Source organism: Oncorhynchus kisutch, linkage group LG18 (assembly GCF_002021735.2).
Source record: "Oncorhynchus kisutch isolate 150728-3 linkage group LG18, Okis_V2, whole genome shotgun sequence".
Lineage (NCBI taxonomy): Eukaryota > Metazoa > Chordata > Actinopteri > Salmoniformes > Salmonidae > Oncorhynchus > Oncorhynchus kisutch.
This window is the reverse complement of record NC_034191.2, coordinates 44975084-44997164: the sequence shown is the minus strand read 5'-3', so window position 1 is coordinate 44997164 and position 22081 is coordinate 44975084. Positions and strand designations below refer to the sequence as shown.

Genomic DNA, 22081 nt, shown 5'->3' with positions numbered 1-22081 from the left:
TCAGTATGGACCTCTTTCGTCACCGTAGTTAGACTGAGCCTTGTTGCCTAGCAACAATTATCAACACTCCGGCGTCAACTGTTGCTGATGCAAAACAAACGTTTTTGCGAAGCTGTTTGAGGCAACAACAAAAAAACATTTGCTAAAGGTAATGTAATGTTCAATGTTACCTTTATTACTCCATGCAGCAGCCTCCTGCTAGCATTACATCCAATGTTGCACTGCTGAAAGTTAGCCAACTAAAACATTTAAGAAAGTTCGATAACGTAGCTAGCTAACGGTAGTTAGCTAACAAGCTGGGTAAATTTAATTTCACAACATTAGTTAGTATAAAGTTGTCAAAATAAATACATTTTAAAAGTAACATAAAAGCCAATATTGCAGTTAACATCTATCTATCCAAATTACTGTAACGCGTTAGCAGACCTGTGTTTGACCAAGGACGATGTCTGTGCCTTTTTCAAACACTCACCTTCGGGTTCCACGTGGGTTTGGCAATATCTTGGAGGGGTTGGCTCGAGAGGTCCTGCGAGACCAGCCCAAGGACATCCCCACCTTTGCTGCCCTTTACTTCACTGCTCTTCTCAAAGAGAGAGAAGGTAGCTATATTTTTTTGTATACATTATTCCAATAATTAATGGGCAGTCAGAATGAAACTGTACTTTGATGTTAATTTATTGGACTCTGTCATTTTCTCTTTAGACAGTGGCTTGGACCCCGCAGAGTGGTGTGCCAGGCTTGAGGACAGATTCTACAACAATCATGCATTCAAGGTCAACTTTCTTTCTTCATAAATAGTGAAGATATCAAACGAGAAAAGCACATTTCCTGAAGAAAATGTGGTGTGCTTGTTTTAAAGTATTTGTGGTTTTGAAATAAGTTATAGTAGTGGTAGTGACAGTAGTAATAATGGTAGTGACTGGTTAAAATTGAAAAAGTAAGTAGATGTAAAAATGTATTGATTGATTTGTAAAATATGCTAATTTCTACAAGCAACCAGAGGGGAAAAAAACACTAGACCACCATTACCCCACACACAGACCCATACAAAGCTCTCCCTCGCCCTCCATTTAGAAAATCCGACCATAATTATATTCTCCTGATTCCTGCTTACAAGGAAAAACTAAAGCAGGAAGTACCAGTGACTCGCTCAATACAGAAGTGGTCAGATGACGCGGATGCTACGCTACAGGACTGTAGGACTTTTTATAATATGTTCTGAAATTCATCCAATGGCATTGAGGAGTATACCACCTCAGTCACTGGCTTCATCAATAAGTGCATCGACGACGTCATCCCCACGGTGACCGTATGTACATATCCCAACCAGAAGCCATGGATTACAGGCAACATCCGCACCGAGCTAAAGGCTAGAGCTGCCGCTTTCAAGGAGCGGGACACTAATCCAGAAGCTTATAAGAAATCCCACTATGCCCTCAGATGAACCATCAAACAGTCAAAGCGTCAATACAGGATTAAGATTGAATCCTACTACACCGGCTCTGACGCTCGTCGGATGGGGAAGGGCTTGCAAACTATTACGGACTACATTGTGAAACCCAGCCACGAGCTGCCCAGTGACGCGAGCCTACCAGATGGGCTAAATGCCTTTTATGCTTTTTTCGAGGCAAGCAAAACTGAAGCATGCATGAGAGCACCAGCTGTTTCGGACGACTGTGTTATCACACTCTTCGTAGCCGATGTGAGCAAGACCTTTAAACAGGTCAACATTCACAAGGCCGCAGGACCAGACGGATTACCAGGACGTGTACTCAGAGCATGCGCGGGTCAACTGGCAAGTGTCTTGACTGAAATTTTCAACTTGTCCCTGACCCAGTCTGTAATACCTACATGTTTCAAACAGACCACCATAGTCCCTATGCCCAAGAAAGCGAAGGTAACCTGCCTAAATGACTACCGCCCCGTAACACTCACATCGGTAACCATGAAGTGCTTTGAAAGACTGGTCATGACTCACATCAACACCATCATCCCAGGAAACCCTAGACCCACTCCAATTTGCATACTGCATCAACAGATCCACAGATGACGCAATCTCAATCGCACTCCGCACTGCCCTTTCCCACTACCCTGTCCCACCTGGACAAAAAGAATACTGTTCATTGACTACAGCTCAGTGTTCAACACAATAGTGCCCACAAAGCTCATCAGTAAGCTAAAGACCCTGGTACTACAGTTGAAGTCGGAAGTTTACATACACTTAGGTTGGAGTCATTAAAACTTATTTTTCAACCACTCCACAAATTTCTTGTTAACAAACTATAGTTTTGGCAAGTCGGTTAGGACATCTACTTTGTGCATGACACAAGTAATTTTTCCAACAATTGTTTACAGGAAGATTATTTCACTTATAATTCACTGTATCACAATTCCAGTGTGTCAGAAGTTTACATACACTAAGTTGACTGTGCCTTTAAACAGCAAATTACCAGAAAATTATGTCTTGGCTTTAGAAGCTTCTAATTTACATAATTTCAGTCAATTGGAGGTGTACCTGTGGATGTATTTCAAGGCCTACCTTCAATCTCAGTGCCTCTTTGCTTGAAATAAATAAATAAATCAGCCAGTACCTCCACAAGTCTGGTTCATCCTTGGGAGCAATTCCCAAGCGCCTGAATGTACCACGTTCATCTGTACAAACAATAGTACGCAAGTATAAACACGCAGCCGTCATAGCGCTCAGGAAGATGACGTGTTCCGTCTCCTAGAGATGAACATACTTTGGTGCGAAAAGTGCAAATCAATCCCAGAACAACAGCAAAATACCTTGTGAAGATGCTGGAGGAAACAGGTACAAAAGTATCTATATCCACAGTAAAACGAGTCCTAAATCGACATAACCTGAAAGGCTGCTCAGCAAGGAATAAGCCACTGCTCCAAAATCACCATAAAAAAGCCAGACTACGGTTTGCAACTGCACATGGGGACAAAGATCGTACTATTTGGAGAAATGTTCTCTGGTCTGATGAAAAAAAAATAGAACTGTTTGGCCATAATGACCATCGTTATGTTTGCAAGCCAAAGGACACCATCCCGACCGTGAAGCACGGAAGTGGCAGCATCATGTTGTGGGGGTGCATTGCTGCAGGAGGGACTGGTGCACTTCACAAAATAGATGACACGAGGATGGAAAATTATGTGGATATATTGAAGCAACATCTCAATTCATCAGTTAAAGCTTGGTCCCAAATGGGTCTTCCAACTGGACAATGACCCCAAGCAAATTTCCAAAGGTGTGGCAAAGTGGCTTACGGACAAGTCAAGGTATTGGAGTGGCCATCACAAAGCCCTGACCTCAATCCCATAGAAAATTTGTGGGCAGAACTGCAAAAGCATGTGTGAGCAAGGAGGCCTACTCAGTTACACCAGCTCTGTCAGGAGGAATGGGCCAAAATTCACCCAGCTTGTTGTGGGAAGCTTGTGAAAGTCTACCCAAAACGTTTGACCCAAGTTAAACCATTTAAAAGCAATGCTACCAAATACTAATTGACTGTATTCCCACTGGGAATGTGATGAAAGAAATTAAAGCTGAAATAAATCATTCTCTCTACTATTATTCTGACATTTCACATTCTTAAAATAACGTGGTGATCCTAACTGACCTAAGACAGGGAATTTTTACTAGGATTAAATGTCAAGAATTGTGAAAAACTGAGTTTAAATGTATTTGGCTGAGGTGTATGTAAACTTCCGACTTCAACTGTAAATTCCTCCCTTCGCAACTGGATCCTGGACTCCCTGACGGGCCGCCCCCGGGTGGTAAGGGTACCAACAAACTTTCATGGTCCAAAACACACCAAAGCAGTTGTGAAGAGGGCACGGCAACACCTTTTCCCCCTCAGGGGAAATACAGCTGCACCATCGCTAGCATCCTGAACGGTTGCATCAGCGATTGGTATGGCAACTGCTCGTCATCTGACCATAAGGCGCTACAGAAGGTTGTGCGTATGGCCCAGTACATCACTGGGGCCAAGCTTCCTGCCATACAGGACCTTTATACTAAGCCGTGTCAGAGGAAGGCCCCAAAAATTGTCAAAGACTCCAGTCACCGAAGTCATAGACTGTTCTCTCTGCTACCGCGGTTTATTATCTATTCATAGTCACTTTACCCCTACCTACATGTACAAATTACCTCGACTAACCCTAACGTGTACCCCCGCACGTTGACTCGGTACTGTTTCCTCCCGTTTATAGCCTCGGTATTGTTATTTTATTGTGGTACTTAAAAAAATAAAAATAACTCTAACTCTCTCTTAACTCTATTTCTTGAACTGCATTGTTGGCTTGTAAGTAAATATTTCACGGTATACACCTGTTGTATTTGGCGTATGTGACAAATCCAATTTGATTTAATTGATAGATAGATTGAATAGGATAGCCTGAACATGCAAACGTTGGTTTGGTGCCTTTAGCTTGAACGGTTCAAGAGTTACTGTTTCTGAGTTATTTCATGCTAATTATGCAAATGTATATAGTTAAAGTGATAATGATTTTAAATAATTATAAGTTAGGATAACCTTGAACATGTGAAAGTAGGATTGGTGTCTTTAGCTTGAACAGTTCAAGAGTTACTATTAGTGAATTAATTTATGCTAATGTTAGAGAATTTGAAGTTAGGATTACCTGAACATTTTAAAGTTGGTAACCAAGGAGCAGGATCATTTTGAAGAGAAACCACTATATTCACATGGTTCTCATTCAAACCCATGTTAAATGTATGCACATTTTAAATGGTTATAGTATCAAATATCCTTTGACCAGCAATTTAAGTTGGGCCAGTCTGAACGTCACAACGTTGGTTTGGTGTTGATAGCTTAAATGTGTAGGAGGAGTTAGGTCTAGATTCTAGTGTATGGGCCTTTTTTTTTTTTCATTGAAATTCATTTAGGTGCTCATTTAAATATAGTTATAGTTCAAAAAGGTGTAAATGCTATCAAAAATATTTTCTCAAGCAGCCTGACTTGGGACAGTCGTTTAAACTCTTGAGCAGGCTAAATACATCAAATAATAATATGAGTATGTAAGAAATCTAGAGTTGTGCTTTTCTCGCAAGTACACCTAAATATGATACTGGCGGGCCTTATCAGTATATCATGCTAAATGTTCTATATTCTGCTCAAAACAGAACTCACCGAATCAAGTCGACACCAGTCCAGTTGATGCAACTCTGAAGATTTCTAAGTGAGTCTCATCTCAGTACATTATCTACACCCAAGGAGAGGGACAGCATCAGACAGCTTTTTTCCACCACATATTTCATTGAAAGAAAAGGACAAGAGAGACCAACAAAAACGTTTTTGTGGAGAAAATACATTTGGCTCAGTTGCAGTGTTGTTTTATTGATCATTATGAATGATTATTCCAGTTAACATAAGGGTATCTGCCATAGTGACATTTATTTTTCCATGATGAATTTGCTAAGTTGCTTTTGGTTAACACAGACAAACCTTGTGGAAAATATAGATAAGGAAAGGAAAACCGCACCTTTTGCATCCCATGATATTTTAAGTAGAAATTGTGCACCAATATTTATTTTTAAAAGCCTGTGATACAGTATTCAATTTAGTTCCCTTTAATATAGATAACATGGAGAATTCAATAAATCCAGTTTTGTATATGACTAAAGCCTTGCTAAAGTGCCTAAATTCCGCTTTTTGAAAACTCTGTCAACCCTGTGTCACTTCTAGGAGGTTTTAACCCACTTAACCCCAAAATGTTTAACCCACTTAACCCCAAAGTTTTCACCATAATTGTAAATCCCTAGTTATTGTTTTGCTTTGACAGTCATTTCTGAAGATTATTATTTATTTACCGTAATGTGATTAATGATTAATTTACATCTGTCCTTTTAAGGTCAACCCTGTTACGTGAACTGAACTCTCCTTTTAAATATGGTGAAACCATTCCTTTTAAAATATTTTTTCCAAAAGAAAGATTAAACATGAGTATAATCATAGTGTAAAAGCAGGTGAGCTGGTTCTACACTTTTTGGACATTTTCTGCTGTTTTGTGGTTAAACTGAGCAGGTCGGGCCTAACACGTCAACCCTGTTACCCACAGATCGACAGGCAAGAAATGTTTTAACAGTTAAAGTGTTTTTGTAAAGCTTGTATTCAATTGCTACTCCCTGTTGCACACAACACGTTTCTTTCCCCCTGTCGCAAGGGGATTTATGGCTGATTTAAGATGATCGTCAACCCTGTTACGTTCAACTATGTTACTTTATTTTGCACTTACTATAGTACTTTTAACCTTTTGAGATGGGAAAACACATTTTTTATGACATTGAATATATGCTCTTTATGACAGAATTTTACATTTTGGTGAAATCAAAAAAAAATTAGGGACCAAGTTGCACTTCTCCAAAAGGCACTAAATTGGTGGAATAACCTCAATATCATAGGCCTAAAATAGCCCTCTCAATTCCTGAAAGGAAAATACTGACATTAAATCATCACTCCCAAGAACGGTCATCTCCCCACAGTATTTTCTGCAAATGAGAAAGGTTGAGGTACATACGTTAGCTATGGGAAAGGGTCTGGGTTTTTATGAAGCAGGCAAGCACCCTGATATTCTACGAAATGAGTAAGGGAGCCACAATGTTCACAACCTCAGAAAGAAACCAGTTTGAGTCAGAAGATGATGAGGAGACCATTGTCAAAGGAGTCAGGATGTATAAGGACAGAAAGGTAGATTATTAGAGAAAACATTGACATTCAGTACATTTTAATACCTATTTTATAATACCCATAATTTATATAATTATTTATTAATTCTCAGGAAAAAGGATGAGCTGACTGAATCTCAAACAGAAGAGGAAACTGGTAATATTGAGCCAGTTGGGATTCCATCTCCCACAAACTCAAACCTTGATGTCTATGAAGATGTGCAGGGAACTGAAAGTCAAGGAAAATATGAAATGGTTAATATCACAGATAAAGATGTGATTTCAATGCAAATATATCCCTCAGAGGTATCAGATAATAAACTCACAGATATGGATGTTAACATGACAGGCAAAGAGATGAATGAAAGAGCTGACAAAATGGTATGCCTCTCTGAATTTGAGCCCAGTGAGGAAATCTCACTTGGTGGGCTTTCAAATGTGGATGTATGTGCTGAAGAACTGAGGAAGACTGAAGAGGGAGAAGAACTCACTTCTCAGGAAATCAGCACTGGTGATGATGCCATTCTTGGAAGCTCATACGAAATGAACCGCAGTAGTGAATTTGAACTTACTCAGGAAGTCTCATTCACTGGACTGTTCAATATAGATGTATGTGCTGAAGAACTAAGAGGGACAAAAGAGAGAGAGGAACAAGCCACTGCAGAGGATGGCCTCAGTGAAGGCTTCAAAGATCAAGATCTTGCTGATGCTCAGGAGAGTTCAATATCACTCATGGTTGAAAACAGTGGACGATTATCACCACTCCAAACTGAATCCCCTGAACCTATTCTACAGGAAACAACTGACAATTCAGGGGGTGTTGCAGAAGAGGAAAATCTAATTGTTTCCACAACATATACTGGGCAAACGCATGAAGTTGCATCCTCCATTGATGATGCCTCCAGAATCTTGTCAGATAATGAAAGTGTTTTAGGTGATGATGAAAAACAAAAGGAGGAAAGTATTGTTCAGATCAGCACTGAGGAGGTACCTAAAACCCTGAAGGTCAAAATGTATGAACAGCAGCCAGAGGAGGAAGGTTCGGTCGAGGCTTCACAAACTGAGGCAGAACGACCAGATGTTGTGTCGGAGGATGCTGAGGAAGAAACGGGCCTTGTTGGACATGATACTCAAGACTCTGTTGAACCAAACACTAACATCGAAGGGGAAGCGGAGGCAGTCACTGCTGAGGCTGAAGCTCAGATAAAGGCAATGGAGCATGAGGCTTCTGATATAGAAGTGGAACAAGATTACAAATCTGATTCAAGTGACGAAGATGGGGAGAAATTTAGTAAGGTGAACGTCCGCATTCCTAATCAGCAGGCCTCTCAAATAGAGCAGAAACAAGAGGATGAACCTGATCAGGAGAACAAAAATCTAAGTAAGAAGGAAATGGGTGAAGACATCTCTCCGGAGGATTCTACTAAGATGGAAAATAAGCAAGAGAATGATAATCCTTACATCAATGATGATGACATAGATATGGGGGGAAAATACATTTCACACGCATATCAACAAGGTCCTTCGAACGAGGTTAGACCTGCAGAGCTGCAGCAAGAGGATGCTGAGAAAGAGACAGGGGACACAGCTGAGCAACAGGAGGATATAGACGCGGTGGAGCACATGGAAACTGAACTAAAAGGACTTGGAAAAGAGGACACAATGACCCCGTCTCAGGACACAGACCAAACTGATGACAACCCAGAGCACATGCCAGAGGGAGAAATAAAGGACAGCGTGGACAAGACTTATGACAAGGTAAAGTTCAATGTTTTTATGATTTTTTCAGAAACATTTATGTACATTACAGTCATTTACCAACTATCACGCAGTATTTAATTTATCCACTGCAGGTTTTATATAGTGACACAGGTCAGTTTGCAGAGGTCATAATGGCTAGAAACGCTGTGTGTCAACTACATCTGATTGTCGTTGGGCAAATCCATGTAGCAAGCAGGAGTTTTATTATTGTAAAATATAGCACTTCGGTTATACGGTGTACGTATAAGTTTGGCATACAGTTTAACCACATTTTTTATGTAAACATCTTCCCTAACAGAGTATAGGCAGTATGCTAGTAGCGACAACTTATGCAGACTATTCACCTGGTTCAGAGATGAACTCTAAAGAAATGTGTCCTTTGCTCCCATTCCTGTCCCAAGTAACCTGTATTAAAAATAAACCCTTCAAGGATATCTCTGATCAACAACATCGCTCTGTACCTCTACCTCTCCACTCCGGGTCTCCAGAGAGAGGTGATTGAAAATGTCCCCAAAATAGTTCAGCTTCCTCATGATGACGTGTAGGGACTTGGAATGTCATCCTGAGGTACATTATCTACCATCCGTCTTAAGCTGACATATTTCAAGTAGCAATTTTTTCAGACACAAATCTGTGCGTATTATGGTTGGGCGTTATACTGACAGTATTGTCTATCAACAATGATTACATATACACTGAGTCTACGAACATTAGTAACACTTTCCTAATATTGAGTTTCTCCCCCTTTTGCCCTCAGAACAGGCTCAATTTGTCAGGGAATGGACTCTATAACGTTTCACAGGGATGCTGGCCCATGTTGACTCCAACGCTTCCCTCGGTTGTGTCAAGTTGACTGGATGTCCTTTGTGTGGTGGACCATTCTTGATACACATAGGAAACTGTGAAAAACCCAGCAGTGTTGTAGTTCTTGACACACTCAAACCGGTGCGTCTGGCACCTACTACCATACCCCGTCTTTTGTCTTGCCCATTCACCATTCGCCATAATCAACATCCACATCCTCGACGCCCGGGGAACAGTGGGTTAACTGCCTTGCTCAGGGGCAGAACGACATATTTTTACCTTGTCAGCTCAGGGATTCGATCCAGCAACCTTTCGAACGCTCTAATCACTAGTTAGCTAGCTGGCTAACGTTATCTCGGCTAGGGGTTAGGGTTAAGTTTAGGAGTTAGGTTAAAGAGTTAAGGATAGGGGAAGGGTTAGCTAAGTAGTTGCAAAGTGGCTAAAAAGTAGTAAGTAGTTGAACATTTGCTAATTAGCTAAAATGCTAACGTCTTGTTCTTATCAACAGATGTATGTTAGAAATGAATCCTTCATTGTCACCTTTAAGACTAGTTAAAGTTATGAACAGTAGCTTATTTCCCAAATATTATAATAGCCTAAGAAGGTGTTGTCCTAAAGTTGCCACTTTCAGAAAAAACAATAATGAATGTTGAAGTCTATAAGCCTAGGCATAGACTATTCTCAGGACAAGACAGCCTGTTCCCCATCAGTTGCAGCTGTCACTTTGCTCCGTCATGTGCGCGCCACACAGATAGACACACACGAACATGTTCCATGCTGAAGCTACACCAGAAAGGAATATTAGAAAATATTTGCCTGCACTTAGCCTCTGCCCAGGCTTTCAACAACATTAGGCATATCTTTCAAAATGATTCATCCAGTTGTAGCATGCAATTTCTTACTGTAGCCCAATGGTGGTTTGACATCGTCCAAACCTAGTGCGTGCGTTTGTGCATAGCCTAATATATTTGATCCAAATTTTCAGTGCCAAGTTCTGTTTGCTCTTGGTAATTCCAGACTAAACAATCAAATGAGCCCTAAACAAGATTTCTGAGCTAATGAGAATTGCATGATTTGGCCTATTCCCACTGGGCACAGATGTCTATTCCACTTTGTTTCAACGTAATTTCATTGAAATGCCATGGAAACAACGTTGATTCAACCAATATGTGCCCAGTGGGTTGTCACCAATAACCCACTTGATATATTTGAGCCGATGTGGTCTTAGGCTGGGCGGTAGGGAGAGTAGGATTTAGAGGGATGCTACCATGGAAACTCGCACCATCCCTTTCCCCTCTGGGTCTTATCAGGGAAAGTCTGGAAGATGGCGATGCAAACAGATAGTTTGTTAGACAATGCAAATTTATCTGCAGCATATCCATCTCTCTTTCTCACCTTTACATGTAGGCCATCTTCTCTGACCTATACCAAATGTCTTGTCCAGTGATTTTGTCCACCTTTGTGCTCTTCTTTATTCCCAGGTACATTATGACCGATCTCTATCCGTAGGCAATGTGCAGTTTCGTCACTTTGTACTGTACTCATTCTTAAGTGGGTTTTGATAGATGAACAAGGTGACAATGAAGGATTCATTTCTAACATACATCTGTTGATAAGAACAAGATATTTTCTTATCTCGAAGCTGAAACGAAGCATTACCAGGTGGGTTTTTGAAAGGTAATATATTGACATAATGGGATGAAACAGGGGAGGCAGTCATGTCAGACAGGGACACAGACAAATGGATGTGTTTGCTGTTTCTCCCTCTCCTTTCTGTCTCAGGGGCAATGAGCGGGGGCGCTGGTGGCAGCTGGGATCTGAACGATAGAAAAGTTTTTACTTCTCTCTCTAATTGTGTACAACTGAGCAATAATTTATAAACCAGTACTACATGATCATTGCTGTACATTGTGTGCGCGGTTTCTCTTGGGTTTTCCAGTTACACTTTACTTGAAGGTTACGTGAATTAAGTATGTACAGTACCAGTCAAAAGTTTGAACACACCTACTCATTCAAGTTTTTTTTTATTTTGTATTATTATGTTCTACATTGTATAATTATAGTGAAGACATAAAAACTATAAAATAACGCATATGGAATCATGTAGTAACCAAAAAAGTGTTAAACAAATCAAAATATATTTTATGTTTGAGATTCTTCAAAGTAGCCACCCTTTGCCTTGATGACAGCTTTGCACACTCTTGGCATTCTCTCAACCAGCTTCATGAGGTAGTCACCTGGAATTCATTTAAATTAACAGGTGTGCCTTGATAAAAGTTAATTGGTGGAATTTCTTTCCTTAATATGTTTGAGCCAATCAGTTGTGTTGTGACAAGGTAGGGGTGGTATACAGAAGATAGCCCAAGTCCATATTATGGCAAGAACAGCTCAAATAAGTAAAGAGAAACAACAGTCCATCATTACTTTAAGACATGAAGATCAGTCAATCTGGAACATTTCAAGAACTTTGAGTTTCTTCAAGTGCAGGCCCACTTAGGTGGCAACTCTAGAGCGGGGACCCTCGCCGCCGACCCCGGACTGGGGACCCTCAGCGGGTCCGGACTGGGAACCCTCGTAGCGGGCCCCGGACTGAGCACCCTTGTTGTGGGCGCCGGACTGGGCAACCTTGTTGGAGGCTCCAGCCAGGAAGGGCGACACGGAAGGCTCCGTACTGGAGGGCGTCGCTGGAGGCTCCGGACTGGAGGCCATCGCTGGAGGGAGGAGACGCAGAGACAGCCTGGTGCGTGGGGCTGCCACAGGGCCCACCAGGGGCCACCTACAGGAGGCCTGGTGCGTAGAGGAGGCACAGGATGAACCGGGCTGTGGGGGAGCACTGGAGCTCTGGTGCGCAGCCTTGGCACCACTCCTTCAGGCTGAATGCCCACTTTAGCCCGGCCCCTCCAGAGTGCATGCACAGGTCGAACCGGGCTGTGGGGGAGCACAGGAGATCTGGTGCTTACCGAGCGCAGGCATAGGCCGAACTGAACCCTCCCAGCGCACCGGAGACACAGTGCGCAGAGCCGGCGCAGGATACCCTGGGCCGAAACAGCGCACCGGAGACCAAGTGCGCTGAGCTGCCACAATCCGCCCTGGCTAGATGCCCACTCTCGCAAGGCACTTGCGGAGGGCTGGCGCATTGCGCCCCGGGCTATGAGCGCGCACTGGAGACACTGCGCTTTACCGCATAACACGGTACCTGACCAGTACCACGCTGCTTCCGGTAAGCACGGGGAGTTGGCTCAGGTCTATCGCCTGACTCCGCCAATCTCCCCATGTGCCCCCCCCCCCCAAAAAAAAGAGTCGCCCAAAAATTCTGGGGCTGCCTCTCGTGCCTGCTTCGCTGACCTGCCACATATCGCCACCTCTCAGCTTTAGCTGCCTCCAGTTCCTTTTTCGGGCGGCGATATTCCCCAGCCTGTCTCCAGGGTCCCTTTCCGTCCAATATCTCCTCCCATGTCCAGGAGTCCTGAAGCCTCTGCTCCTCCATACCACGCTGCTTGGTCCGCTTGTGGTGGGTAGTTCTGTAACGGTCGTCGTCGTCTGAAGAGGAAGAATCGGACCAAAGCGCAGCGTAGTAAGTGTTCATGACTTTTATTGAACTGAACACTGGAACAAAATAACAAAGAGAATAAACGAGACCGAAACAGTCCTGTCAGGTGCAGAAAACACTAAACAGAAAATAGCTACCCACAACACAATGGAGGGAAAAAGCTACCTAAGTATGGTTCCCAATCAGAGACAATGAATCAGCTGTCCCTGATTGAGAACCATACCCAGCCAAAACAAAGAAATACAAAACATAGAAAAAGAACATAGAATATCCACCCCCCCCCCCCCCCCCCCCCCCCCCCAAAAAAAGGGGGAAAAAAGCTCTCTAAGGTCAGGGCGTGACACTCAGAGTGAAGGAAAAGCAGCCAACAAGTGCTCAGCATATGTGTGAACTCCTTCAAGACTTTTGGAAAATAATTCCATGTGAAGCTGGTTGAGAGAAAGCCAAGAGTGTGCAACGCTGTCATCAAGGCAAAGGTGGCTACTTTGAAGAATCTAAGTGGTATATTTTTATTTGTTTAACAATTTTTTGGTTACTACATAATTCTATATTTGTTTTTTCATAGTGTTGATGTCTTCACTATTATTCTACAATGTATAAAATAGTAAAAATATAGAAAAACTCTTGAGTAGGTGTGTCCAAACCTTTGACTGGTACTGTATGTTATGTGGCATGTGCCAAATGGCCAGAAACAATGTGTTAATAAAAGTGGACTTTAGGGTGTCACAACTTACAATTATCAATTAAAAGATTTTTGCAATGTCTGAGACCCTTAGTTGATGACTTTGTCATATACTGTACTTAGGTCAGGTAAGTCTTTGAAGTGATGGGTACAATAGATCTGTGGGAGCACAGCAGGTTATCAACCTTAATGAGACTGGGAAGATAAACCACATGGTTTGTGTGCTTGCAGGAGGTCGTATCACACTCTCTCTTTCTCTCTCCCACCCTCTCTCTCTCACACTCTATGCAAGCGTATACTAGTGAGCATAAAGTGTCTGTTAGCGGGAACGAGACGTCTCTAGTGGATACACGAGAGAAATCTTTCTCGGTCAACACTGAGTACAGGCAAAAGGCATTTTAGGTCAGTTCATCCGAAGACTGTCATCTCTCAGATTGCTCATCATGGACTGCCACATTGTGAGTACATGCTTGAAATTAATTGTATTTTGTAAGACATTGAACTTATATCTAACAAGTAACTATACACAACTATTCCTTTGTTACAGCTTTTTAATAGAATTTCAGAGTTGTTATATCATTCTAATTGGGTAATGGATTTATTAAAAGGCTTTTATATATGTGTTGACAGAGCTTTATATTTTAGTAACCCTCAGAAAATAATTTGTTTCCTTGTTATGGTCTTTTGGCTTGCTTGTTTTATTAAGACGCCGACTATCAGCCGTGGAAACTCCAGCTGATCTACCAGGTGTCCACTGCACCTGCTTCAGCTTTCTTCATAAAGCTACTTTCTGCCAAATTGGTCCTATATTATTTGCATATGGATTAGATGAAATGCTTTAAATTGATACTTAATGAATATCTAAGGTAGAATGGTATTGATAGCCATAATGAGTATAGGTTGTTTAAAAGTATGAGATGGCTGTTAAAAGTATGAGTAGGCTGTTAAAAGTATGAGTAGGCTGTTAAAAGTATGAGTAGGCTGTTAAAAGTATGAGTAGGCTGTTAAAAGTATGAGTAGGCTGTTAAAAGTATGAGTAGGCTGTTAAAAGTATGAGTAGGCTGTTAAAAGTATGAGTAGGCTGTTAAAAGTATGCGTATGTTTATTTTTGTTCATTGATTGCAAGTCACTTGAGCTTATTGAGATGACACATTTAGAGCCTACTGTAGATTAACCCCTTGAAGAGTTAGAAAAACCTGCTGCTGTAAGATATGCGAATGTTGGCATCCTTTTGAGTTTTGTCTCAATCTCTTCATTCAAAGACTCGGGCACTTTTACTGACAGTTGTGGCTGCTTTGCGTGATGTATTGTTGTCTCTACCTTCTTGCCCTTTGTGCTGTTATCTGTGCCCAATAATGTTTGTACCATGTTTTGTGCTGCTACCATGTTGTGTTGCTATTATGTTGATGTCATGTTGTGTTGCTACCATGCTGTGTTGTCATGTGTTGCTTCCTTGTTATGTTGTTGTCTTTATGTCTCTCTTTATGTAGTGTTGTGTTGTCTCTCTTGTCGTGATGTGTGTTTTGTCCTATATTTATATAGTTTTGTTTTTAATCCCAAGCCCCCGTCCCCGCAGGAGGCCTTTTGCCAGGCCGTCATTTTAAATAAGAATTTGTTCTTAACTGACTAGCGTAGTTAAATAAAGGTTAAATAAATAAAAATCCTACTCAGCCGTTAAAGCTAAGCTAATGAATACTAGCTTTAATGCTATCTGTAATAGTGGGTGGTCACACTCCCACACTAAGGGGTTTCACTGAGGACACTCAAATGCATCTCCATACAGTGCAGTGGGCTTTCTTTGTGTCGCCTATGCACCAAATTGTTAAGAGGGGATGAGCAACTGGTGGGATGCAGCGGACGTGTTTGGATGATTGCTGACAACTATGTCACTGTTCTGTAACCACTTGTGAATAAGGAGATTTCTACCTCACCCACCTATCCACCACTCACCAACCCAGCGTTTTATATTCTGCCAGTAATAAGCTACATGGTATACCATGGTGCTGTCTTTGTGTCAGAGCGTGTCAGAGAGAGAGTCTGAGAGATCTAATGTTGAATTCCCTTTATGTTCTTCTCACTCTTGATGGACAGTCTGGCTGACTGTCAACTTTTGAAATTGAGAATCACAGAGGAACAGAGAGACATATTTATTTTCTGTGCATGGTGTTGAGTGTCAGGTTAAGCAGTTTGGAAACATTGTTTACATAGCAGTTACCCTGTTCCAGCTTAGCAATGGCAGAAGTCCAGGCAATAGGTGTGAGAAAAAAAACTCCAGGAAGATGGAGCTTCTGTTGTAGACTCTTAAGCCCTTGGACCCTTTAGGACCCTGAGGATGCAATTGATGAGGATATTTCACTATTATTGACAACCACAGACAGGCTGATATCCACTGGTGTTGTTCTCAGGTGGATTTAGTCATTTTGGGTCCCTAGGCAGAGGTTAATCTGGGGCTCCTCCTCATGCGACATTACCTCAACCAAGCCCCCTCCTAATCACCTAATTTCTCAGATATACTTCCCTCCTATAGGAAGAATGCAGCCAACCCCAGGAGGAGGAGGACATCATGGACATACCTCTGGACGATCCAGAGGCCAACAAGGCAGCTGCCAAGATCCAGGCTGGCTTCCGTGGTCACATGACCAGGAAGAAGATTAAGCCTGCTGACAAGCCTGAGGGGGAGGAGGAGGATGAGGAGGTGAGCAGCAGTGGTGAGGCCCTCAACGGCAACCAGGGGGGGACAGGTCAGTGACTCTAGTGTCCCCTGATACCCAAACAGACACACACGTAGACCCCAAACCGGTTTAGACTGCTATTAGCCTTGATATCCCCTCAGGACTAATCTGGTGTAGACCTATGTCATCAGTAACTGTTCTTGCCAAATTATTGCTGTCCATTATCAGCTAGTAACTTTCACTTTGGACATTGGCTGACAAACCAATTATGGATCTGATGCTTGTGTCCCTGACCTCCTCTACATCTTGTACATCCAGCTTTGCACACTATTAACAAAGTAACAGGATGACCATTTTGTGTCCATAACAATATTAACTGCATTTATTGTTATCTGTTATCTGTTTTCAACATCAAATGCATACATTGTATGCATAATGCAAGGGTCGTATGAAGGAACACCATTTTAACACAGCTTGAAAGCAATTTTAAAAGCCATTCATTATTAACTGGGTCTGTTATAGGCCCCTAATGAGTTATTTCAGTGTGAGTAATGTGACACACTCCATCCAGTTCTTTAATTACTCTATAAAGGCTGCAGTGCCTGATTGAAACCTACAATTAATGTCTTTATGAAGTGATTATTAATGAATACTCCATTAGTTATATTGTCAAATAGATGCATTCTAATGAGAAATGTTGATCACAACTCAAACGTGGGAGATGGTGTCGGTGCCCAGAACCATGGAAAATCTTATCTAGATGTTCTGAGATAGTGCTCAAATATATCTAATCAACACCTTTTGTGGTGAAAATATTTTTAGGGCAAAACTGTACCGTTTGCACAAATAAATGTTGAAAGTGGTTTGTCACAATATTTTCATAGTTGACCTCCAGTACATTTTTTGTCAGTTTGTGTTTAAACATATCAGCTACTTAAATGTGAGTTTTTTGGTGGGTGACTGAAGCCTCGAGAATACTTCCAGGAATTAGAAAGTGTACATTGCAGCTTATTTCACAAGTTCTGATTCCAGGGGCAGAGCATACAACATTAGTGTGTTACCCATGTTACCCATGTGTTGCACGTGAAGCTCTATATTTTTGTGGCGTCATTACGTCATCGTTATATAGGTATGCACGTCAGCTTTGACATCGGTTTTGCACATCAGCGTTAAACTAGACATCGGGCTGATGCTGATGTTGGCATTTTTAGCTAATATCCGCCGATTCCGATATGCTTACCGATATATTGTGCATCCCTTGTTAGACTATGTTCCAGGTCAGGTTGTTTCACCTCTACAGTACTTGAATCGGGTTTAGCCCCATCCTTGAGAAATACCAAGAAACGACTTTCCAATTTAAGCCTTCTCTGAGGCACACCAACCCCCAACCCAGTTCTTGGTTGCCAAGCATTTTTATATAGCAGTGTTATTTTTAACACCAGGTGCCTTATACCTCTGAGACACACAAGAATTAATGTTCCTTGTCATAGGCATCAGCCCGCTAAATCTCCCCCTCCTGGAGAAGACTCTGCTTTTCACTTGGGTTATTGGCAACACTTCCAATGAATGCAGTCTTTATAATGCATTATATACTCATTTATTACACCAAATGTTCACAATGCATTCATCATAAGGAGGGTATTTATAGGAAGTTTTTCACCAGGATGAATAAAACCAATCAAGTCGTTACAGTATGTTTTCAGTACTATCATTATTATCATGGCAGGGTAACCTAGTGGTTAGAGCGTTGGACTAGTAACCGGAAGGTTGCAAGTTCAAATCCCCGAGCTGACATGGTACAAATCTGTCGTTCTGCCCCTGAACAGGCAGTTAACCCACTTTTCTTAGGCCGTCATTGAAAATAAGAATTTGTTCTTAACTGACTTGCCTAGTTAAATTAAGGTAAAATAAATTTTAAAAATCACAACCTTTCATGAGAAATCTCAATCTGGCGAGTGTCATCGTGCTGTTGGGGGTCAACATCACTATGGAGTGTGAGCATGTAATGGCAACATGAATTCATCATTCCATCTGCAGTGCTAAAATCTGCTTCTTCGTCTGTTTTTAGAATCAGGCGGCTCAGACGGAGTAGAGAGAGATGACACATCTGTGCCGGAACAGTGAAGCCTCTGACCTCGATGAAGAGAAGAAGAAGCATGGCTGTGGCTGAACCTTTTTCTCATGGAGGAGCAACTTTCTATGTAACACAAAATAGCAGTGTATATTCCAGATTTTGGGATGCATCATTTAATTTGTGAACTCTTTAACACTTTCCTGCTTCCAGACCCAATTTGTGTGGGTCGTCTTTGACCCAAATTTGCATCTCTCACTGCATGTACTTGTGAAACTCCTGGTAGTGTGCTAGTCTAGAAGAAGCTGATAATAAGTGTTTTCCCTTGCTAAACAGGGCTAATTTGAGTTGAATATAAAGGTTGTGTACAATTATGCATTATGAATACACTTCAACCGCTGGAATGCTTGTTTCTGCATTGTTTCAAGTGCTTGTATAATTACTATTTCATTATTTTTGACGTTCACAATATCGCTAAAAGGGAGGAAGAGACCCTTGATTATTGTACGGCATATTATTTAAGTTAATGATTCATTTATTGTTATCTAGATTTTCAGTCTTTAAGTGTTGTGCACCATAATAAATAATCAAATCACTTTCACATATTGGTCAGCATTACCATTTTCTCCAAATCAGATCTTCCAACGCAGTAAGCATGCAGTACAATGTACTATAGTTTATTTGCAGATAGTAGTAATCATGTACAGTTTTATCCTTAGAGAAATGGAGTCATATCATCTGCTCCTACAGTATGTTTATGGGTACAGAATTTGTGTTTCATATAAAATGCTGACCTAAATCAGGTGTATGGTATTACCATCGGGTTGGAACCTAAATTATATTTCAATCATTTCGTTCTGAACAGAACCATTATTATTTTTTTTCTGTTCTACTGTTCGGACCTGCGAGATGAAGTTCTGAACTGGTTCTTGCCCCCAAAAAGTACCAGTTTATATCGTTCATTTCTGTTCCTTTTGAAACCCCTGAAATCATTTTTTTTTTAATTACATTATCTTGACATTAAATTACTTCACCAATCAGTGTGGATAGAGCAGCTTGCTATGGAGCAGGCAAGCTATAGTTGTTTTAGCCTAGACAGCCAATACTGCATGGGCACTATCTGCGGCCTTCATGCTGACCACACCACTCGTGTCACGTGCGCAAGCGTTGCAAAATAAATGTACACATACATGTTATTCAGTCATTGCACCCACACTGCTCAAGAGCGTCAACGAGCATCTGCGTAGCCAGTTGCTAAAATATCACTTTCTATTTGTTACACTTGACGCGCTGCAAGTCCCGCCTTTCCCATCTCCTCATTGGTTTTTAGGAGCATATACCCATGTGAGTGATTGAAAGATGAACTGAGGTCCACACTCCAGTCCAGTTGGTAGTGGTAATGCAGCTTAAAGTTGGTTGCCAACCACCATATAAAGTCCAAAGAAGAAGAAGAAGCCTGAAGGAAGAGAGATTACTAGAAACAAACTCAGTTTACTCTTTTATCTGGGGATTAATTGTCGGAGTAGAAGACCTTGTGCATTTCAGGTAAAATAACAACTTAATTTTTAAATCCAAGGACAAATTAGCTAGCAACAGCAAGCAGAAAGTCCCCAAATTTAATATAGGTTTCTATGGAGGAACGTTGAATGTCTTTGAACTTCCGAGAGTTGGCTTAAAGTTCGACCAAAGCTAGCTAACAAGCTTGTGTGTGCAAAGTGGCACCAGAATTAAAAACACGTCTTACCTTTTTGTAGTTAATAAGTCCAATGTGAAACGTGATAGCATCTGTAACAAGCATTAAAAAAATGAATCCATTATTTTCTTAATTAAAATTCTGAATCACGCTTGTAGGCTACAGTAGACTAAGCTTCGTAGGGAGAGGGGCTGGTTGCCTACACATGCACACACTGGCAAAGATTTTCAGCTGTCAGGCAGACAATGGAATATGTTTCTGAGTGATAGAGTAAGGGCATAGGCACCTTGTTGCATTATTTGTGGGACTGATGGAAATGCCTGGAATGTAAACTAACGTTACTAAAGGGTTCCCATGCTTTTAATTACGGTTCTGTTCCAGAACAGTATAGATCACATTCGTTCAGTTTCTGATTCTGTAGTTATTTTTCCAGTTTTCGGTTTTGTTCGCAGAACCAGTTCCAACCCCTGATTATCATCATGCTTCATGAACAGATTTAATGAAATAATTGTAAAGGAATAACAGTTGTGAATCAATAAATCCATATCAAATGTTTGTGTAGGACATTATTTTCAGCTGTTCAGAGCAGCATATGTAATTCATGAGTAATAGTCTTGAACCTGACCCTTTCCCACTCATGGATATGGTGATGGGTGTTTGAAAAAGATGAGTAATTTATATGTAGAAGCAGTGATTAACATTTAACCTGCAAAGTACTCCAAGGTTATTGAACTAGAATTATGGAACGAATCAATAATAACAGCAGCGTCTTCAAGCTCTATCAATATGATTAGTAACAGGATCACACTGACTATAGAACATGATCGATCACCAAATATTGAATGGTGTTTCATAGAATGCATCAACCCTATTTTTAAAGGGAAAGTTCAGGATTTTACAACTTGATGTTTCCTCACCCTGAAAGTAGTCTAGAAACTGTCATCTGAATTTCCCCTTTAAGAGAGAAATGGATTCCAAAAGTAATGTAGGGAATGCAATGTCAAGACAGAACTTTTTTTTTTCCACTCAACCAGTTTTTTTTCACTCAACTGTAATGCAGCTGTTATTTGAAAAGTCTTCCCACCACTATGAAGCTGAAACAAATGGTGACTGATCTTCTGTGAAAAGCTGCCTCTGTAGGGGAACATCAGGAATAACTCACATCACATGACAAGTAGTAGACTTGATTTATTTGTTTTGTTCGGTTGCACATACTGGTTTGATGAGTGATGGTTGAACAGATTCTAATATTTCCCTAGTTTCCATTCATGTTGCAGCTTTGAATATAATACACCAGATTTTTCTCTGAAATACATTTTAATTGTTTCTCACATCTCAACAGGTGCATCACTGATGTCATATCTTATAATCTTACAAATAATAGTAATAATTAATCATAATAATTTGAGATTTTTTTATAGTGCTTTTCATAACAATGTCAATGATGTCCAATCTCAGCGATGTCCTTTACAGTGAATCTGTATGGATACTCCTTTAGTCGAAAACGTTACATTCATAGTCAGTGTTGTTTCATTGGCTTAGGTGCTCTTTCTGTTGCCTTTTCTCTCCATATGAGAAAAGAGCAGGGTTGAGATATGGAAGGAAGGAGCATAAGACTCACTGACAGCTCACCCACGCTCACTCCCACACACATCTGAGCTCAGCCCAGCCACACAGAGGCACTGAAGGAATCTCTCTCCCCCTCTGATGGGGGAGAGAGAATGGGTCCTGTCACCAGCTGCTGACTGATAAGGCATTAAAGAGACATTCTACTGGTTTTCCATGGCAACACAGCCACAGAAGAGAGCACTAGTTTCTCAACTTGACACAGCTCCACACCACCTCTCCCTGTGTTCCCACAGGTATCCAGAAACCTCCGAACATAGCACTTCAGCAGCAGGGACCTGTAAATTAAGAATTTGATGGATAGCTTAGTCCAAAACAGTTAAACATCTCTTAGTTATGTTGTGTATTTCACCATGGAAAGATTAACGGCATCCAAATACAGCAATTTGTTCATGAATGTTTTTCAATGTAGAAACATACTGTTCCAGAAATACAATTCTTTAGCTGAAACAGAATGCAATGTCAGTAATTTGTCAATTAATTTGATCTCATTTTGAATGTAAAACAGATTTTTTTAAACAGCTATGAGGTTGT

At 41.1% G+C, this 22081-nt stretch overlaps 1 protein-coding gene across 3 annotated transcripts; it reads left to right on the top strand.

Moving 5' to 3' along the window:
• The first annotated feature begins 45 nt into the window (after window positions 1–45).
• On the top strand, window positions 46–20476 carry spa17 (sperm autoantigenic protein 17). Of its 3 annotated transcripts, none has more exons than XM_020507599.2 (7): window positions 46–148; window positions 425–599; window positions 703–773; window positions 5147–5202; window positions 6802–8446; window positions 16013–16180; window positions 18226–20476. In XM_020507599.2, the coding sequence occupies exons 2-7, from the start codon at window positions 446–448 to the stop codon at window positions 18247–18249; spliced, it is 2118 nt and encodes a 705-aa protein (XP_020363188.1). In that variant the 5' UTR covers window positions 46–148; window positions 425–445; the 3' UTR covers window positions 18250–20476. The 3 variants fall into 3 exon arrangements, with proteins under 3 accessions (XP_020363188.1, XP_020363186.1, XP_020363187.1); XM_020507597.2 differs by having other exon boundaries at window positions 16013–16226; XM_020507598.2 differs by having other exon boundaries at window positions 75–148; window positions 422–599; window positions 16013–16226.
• The last annotated feature ends 1605 nt before the right edge of the window (window positions 20477–22081 follow it).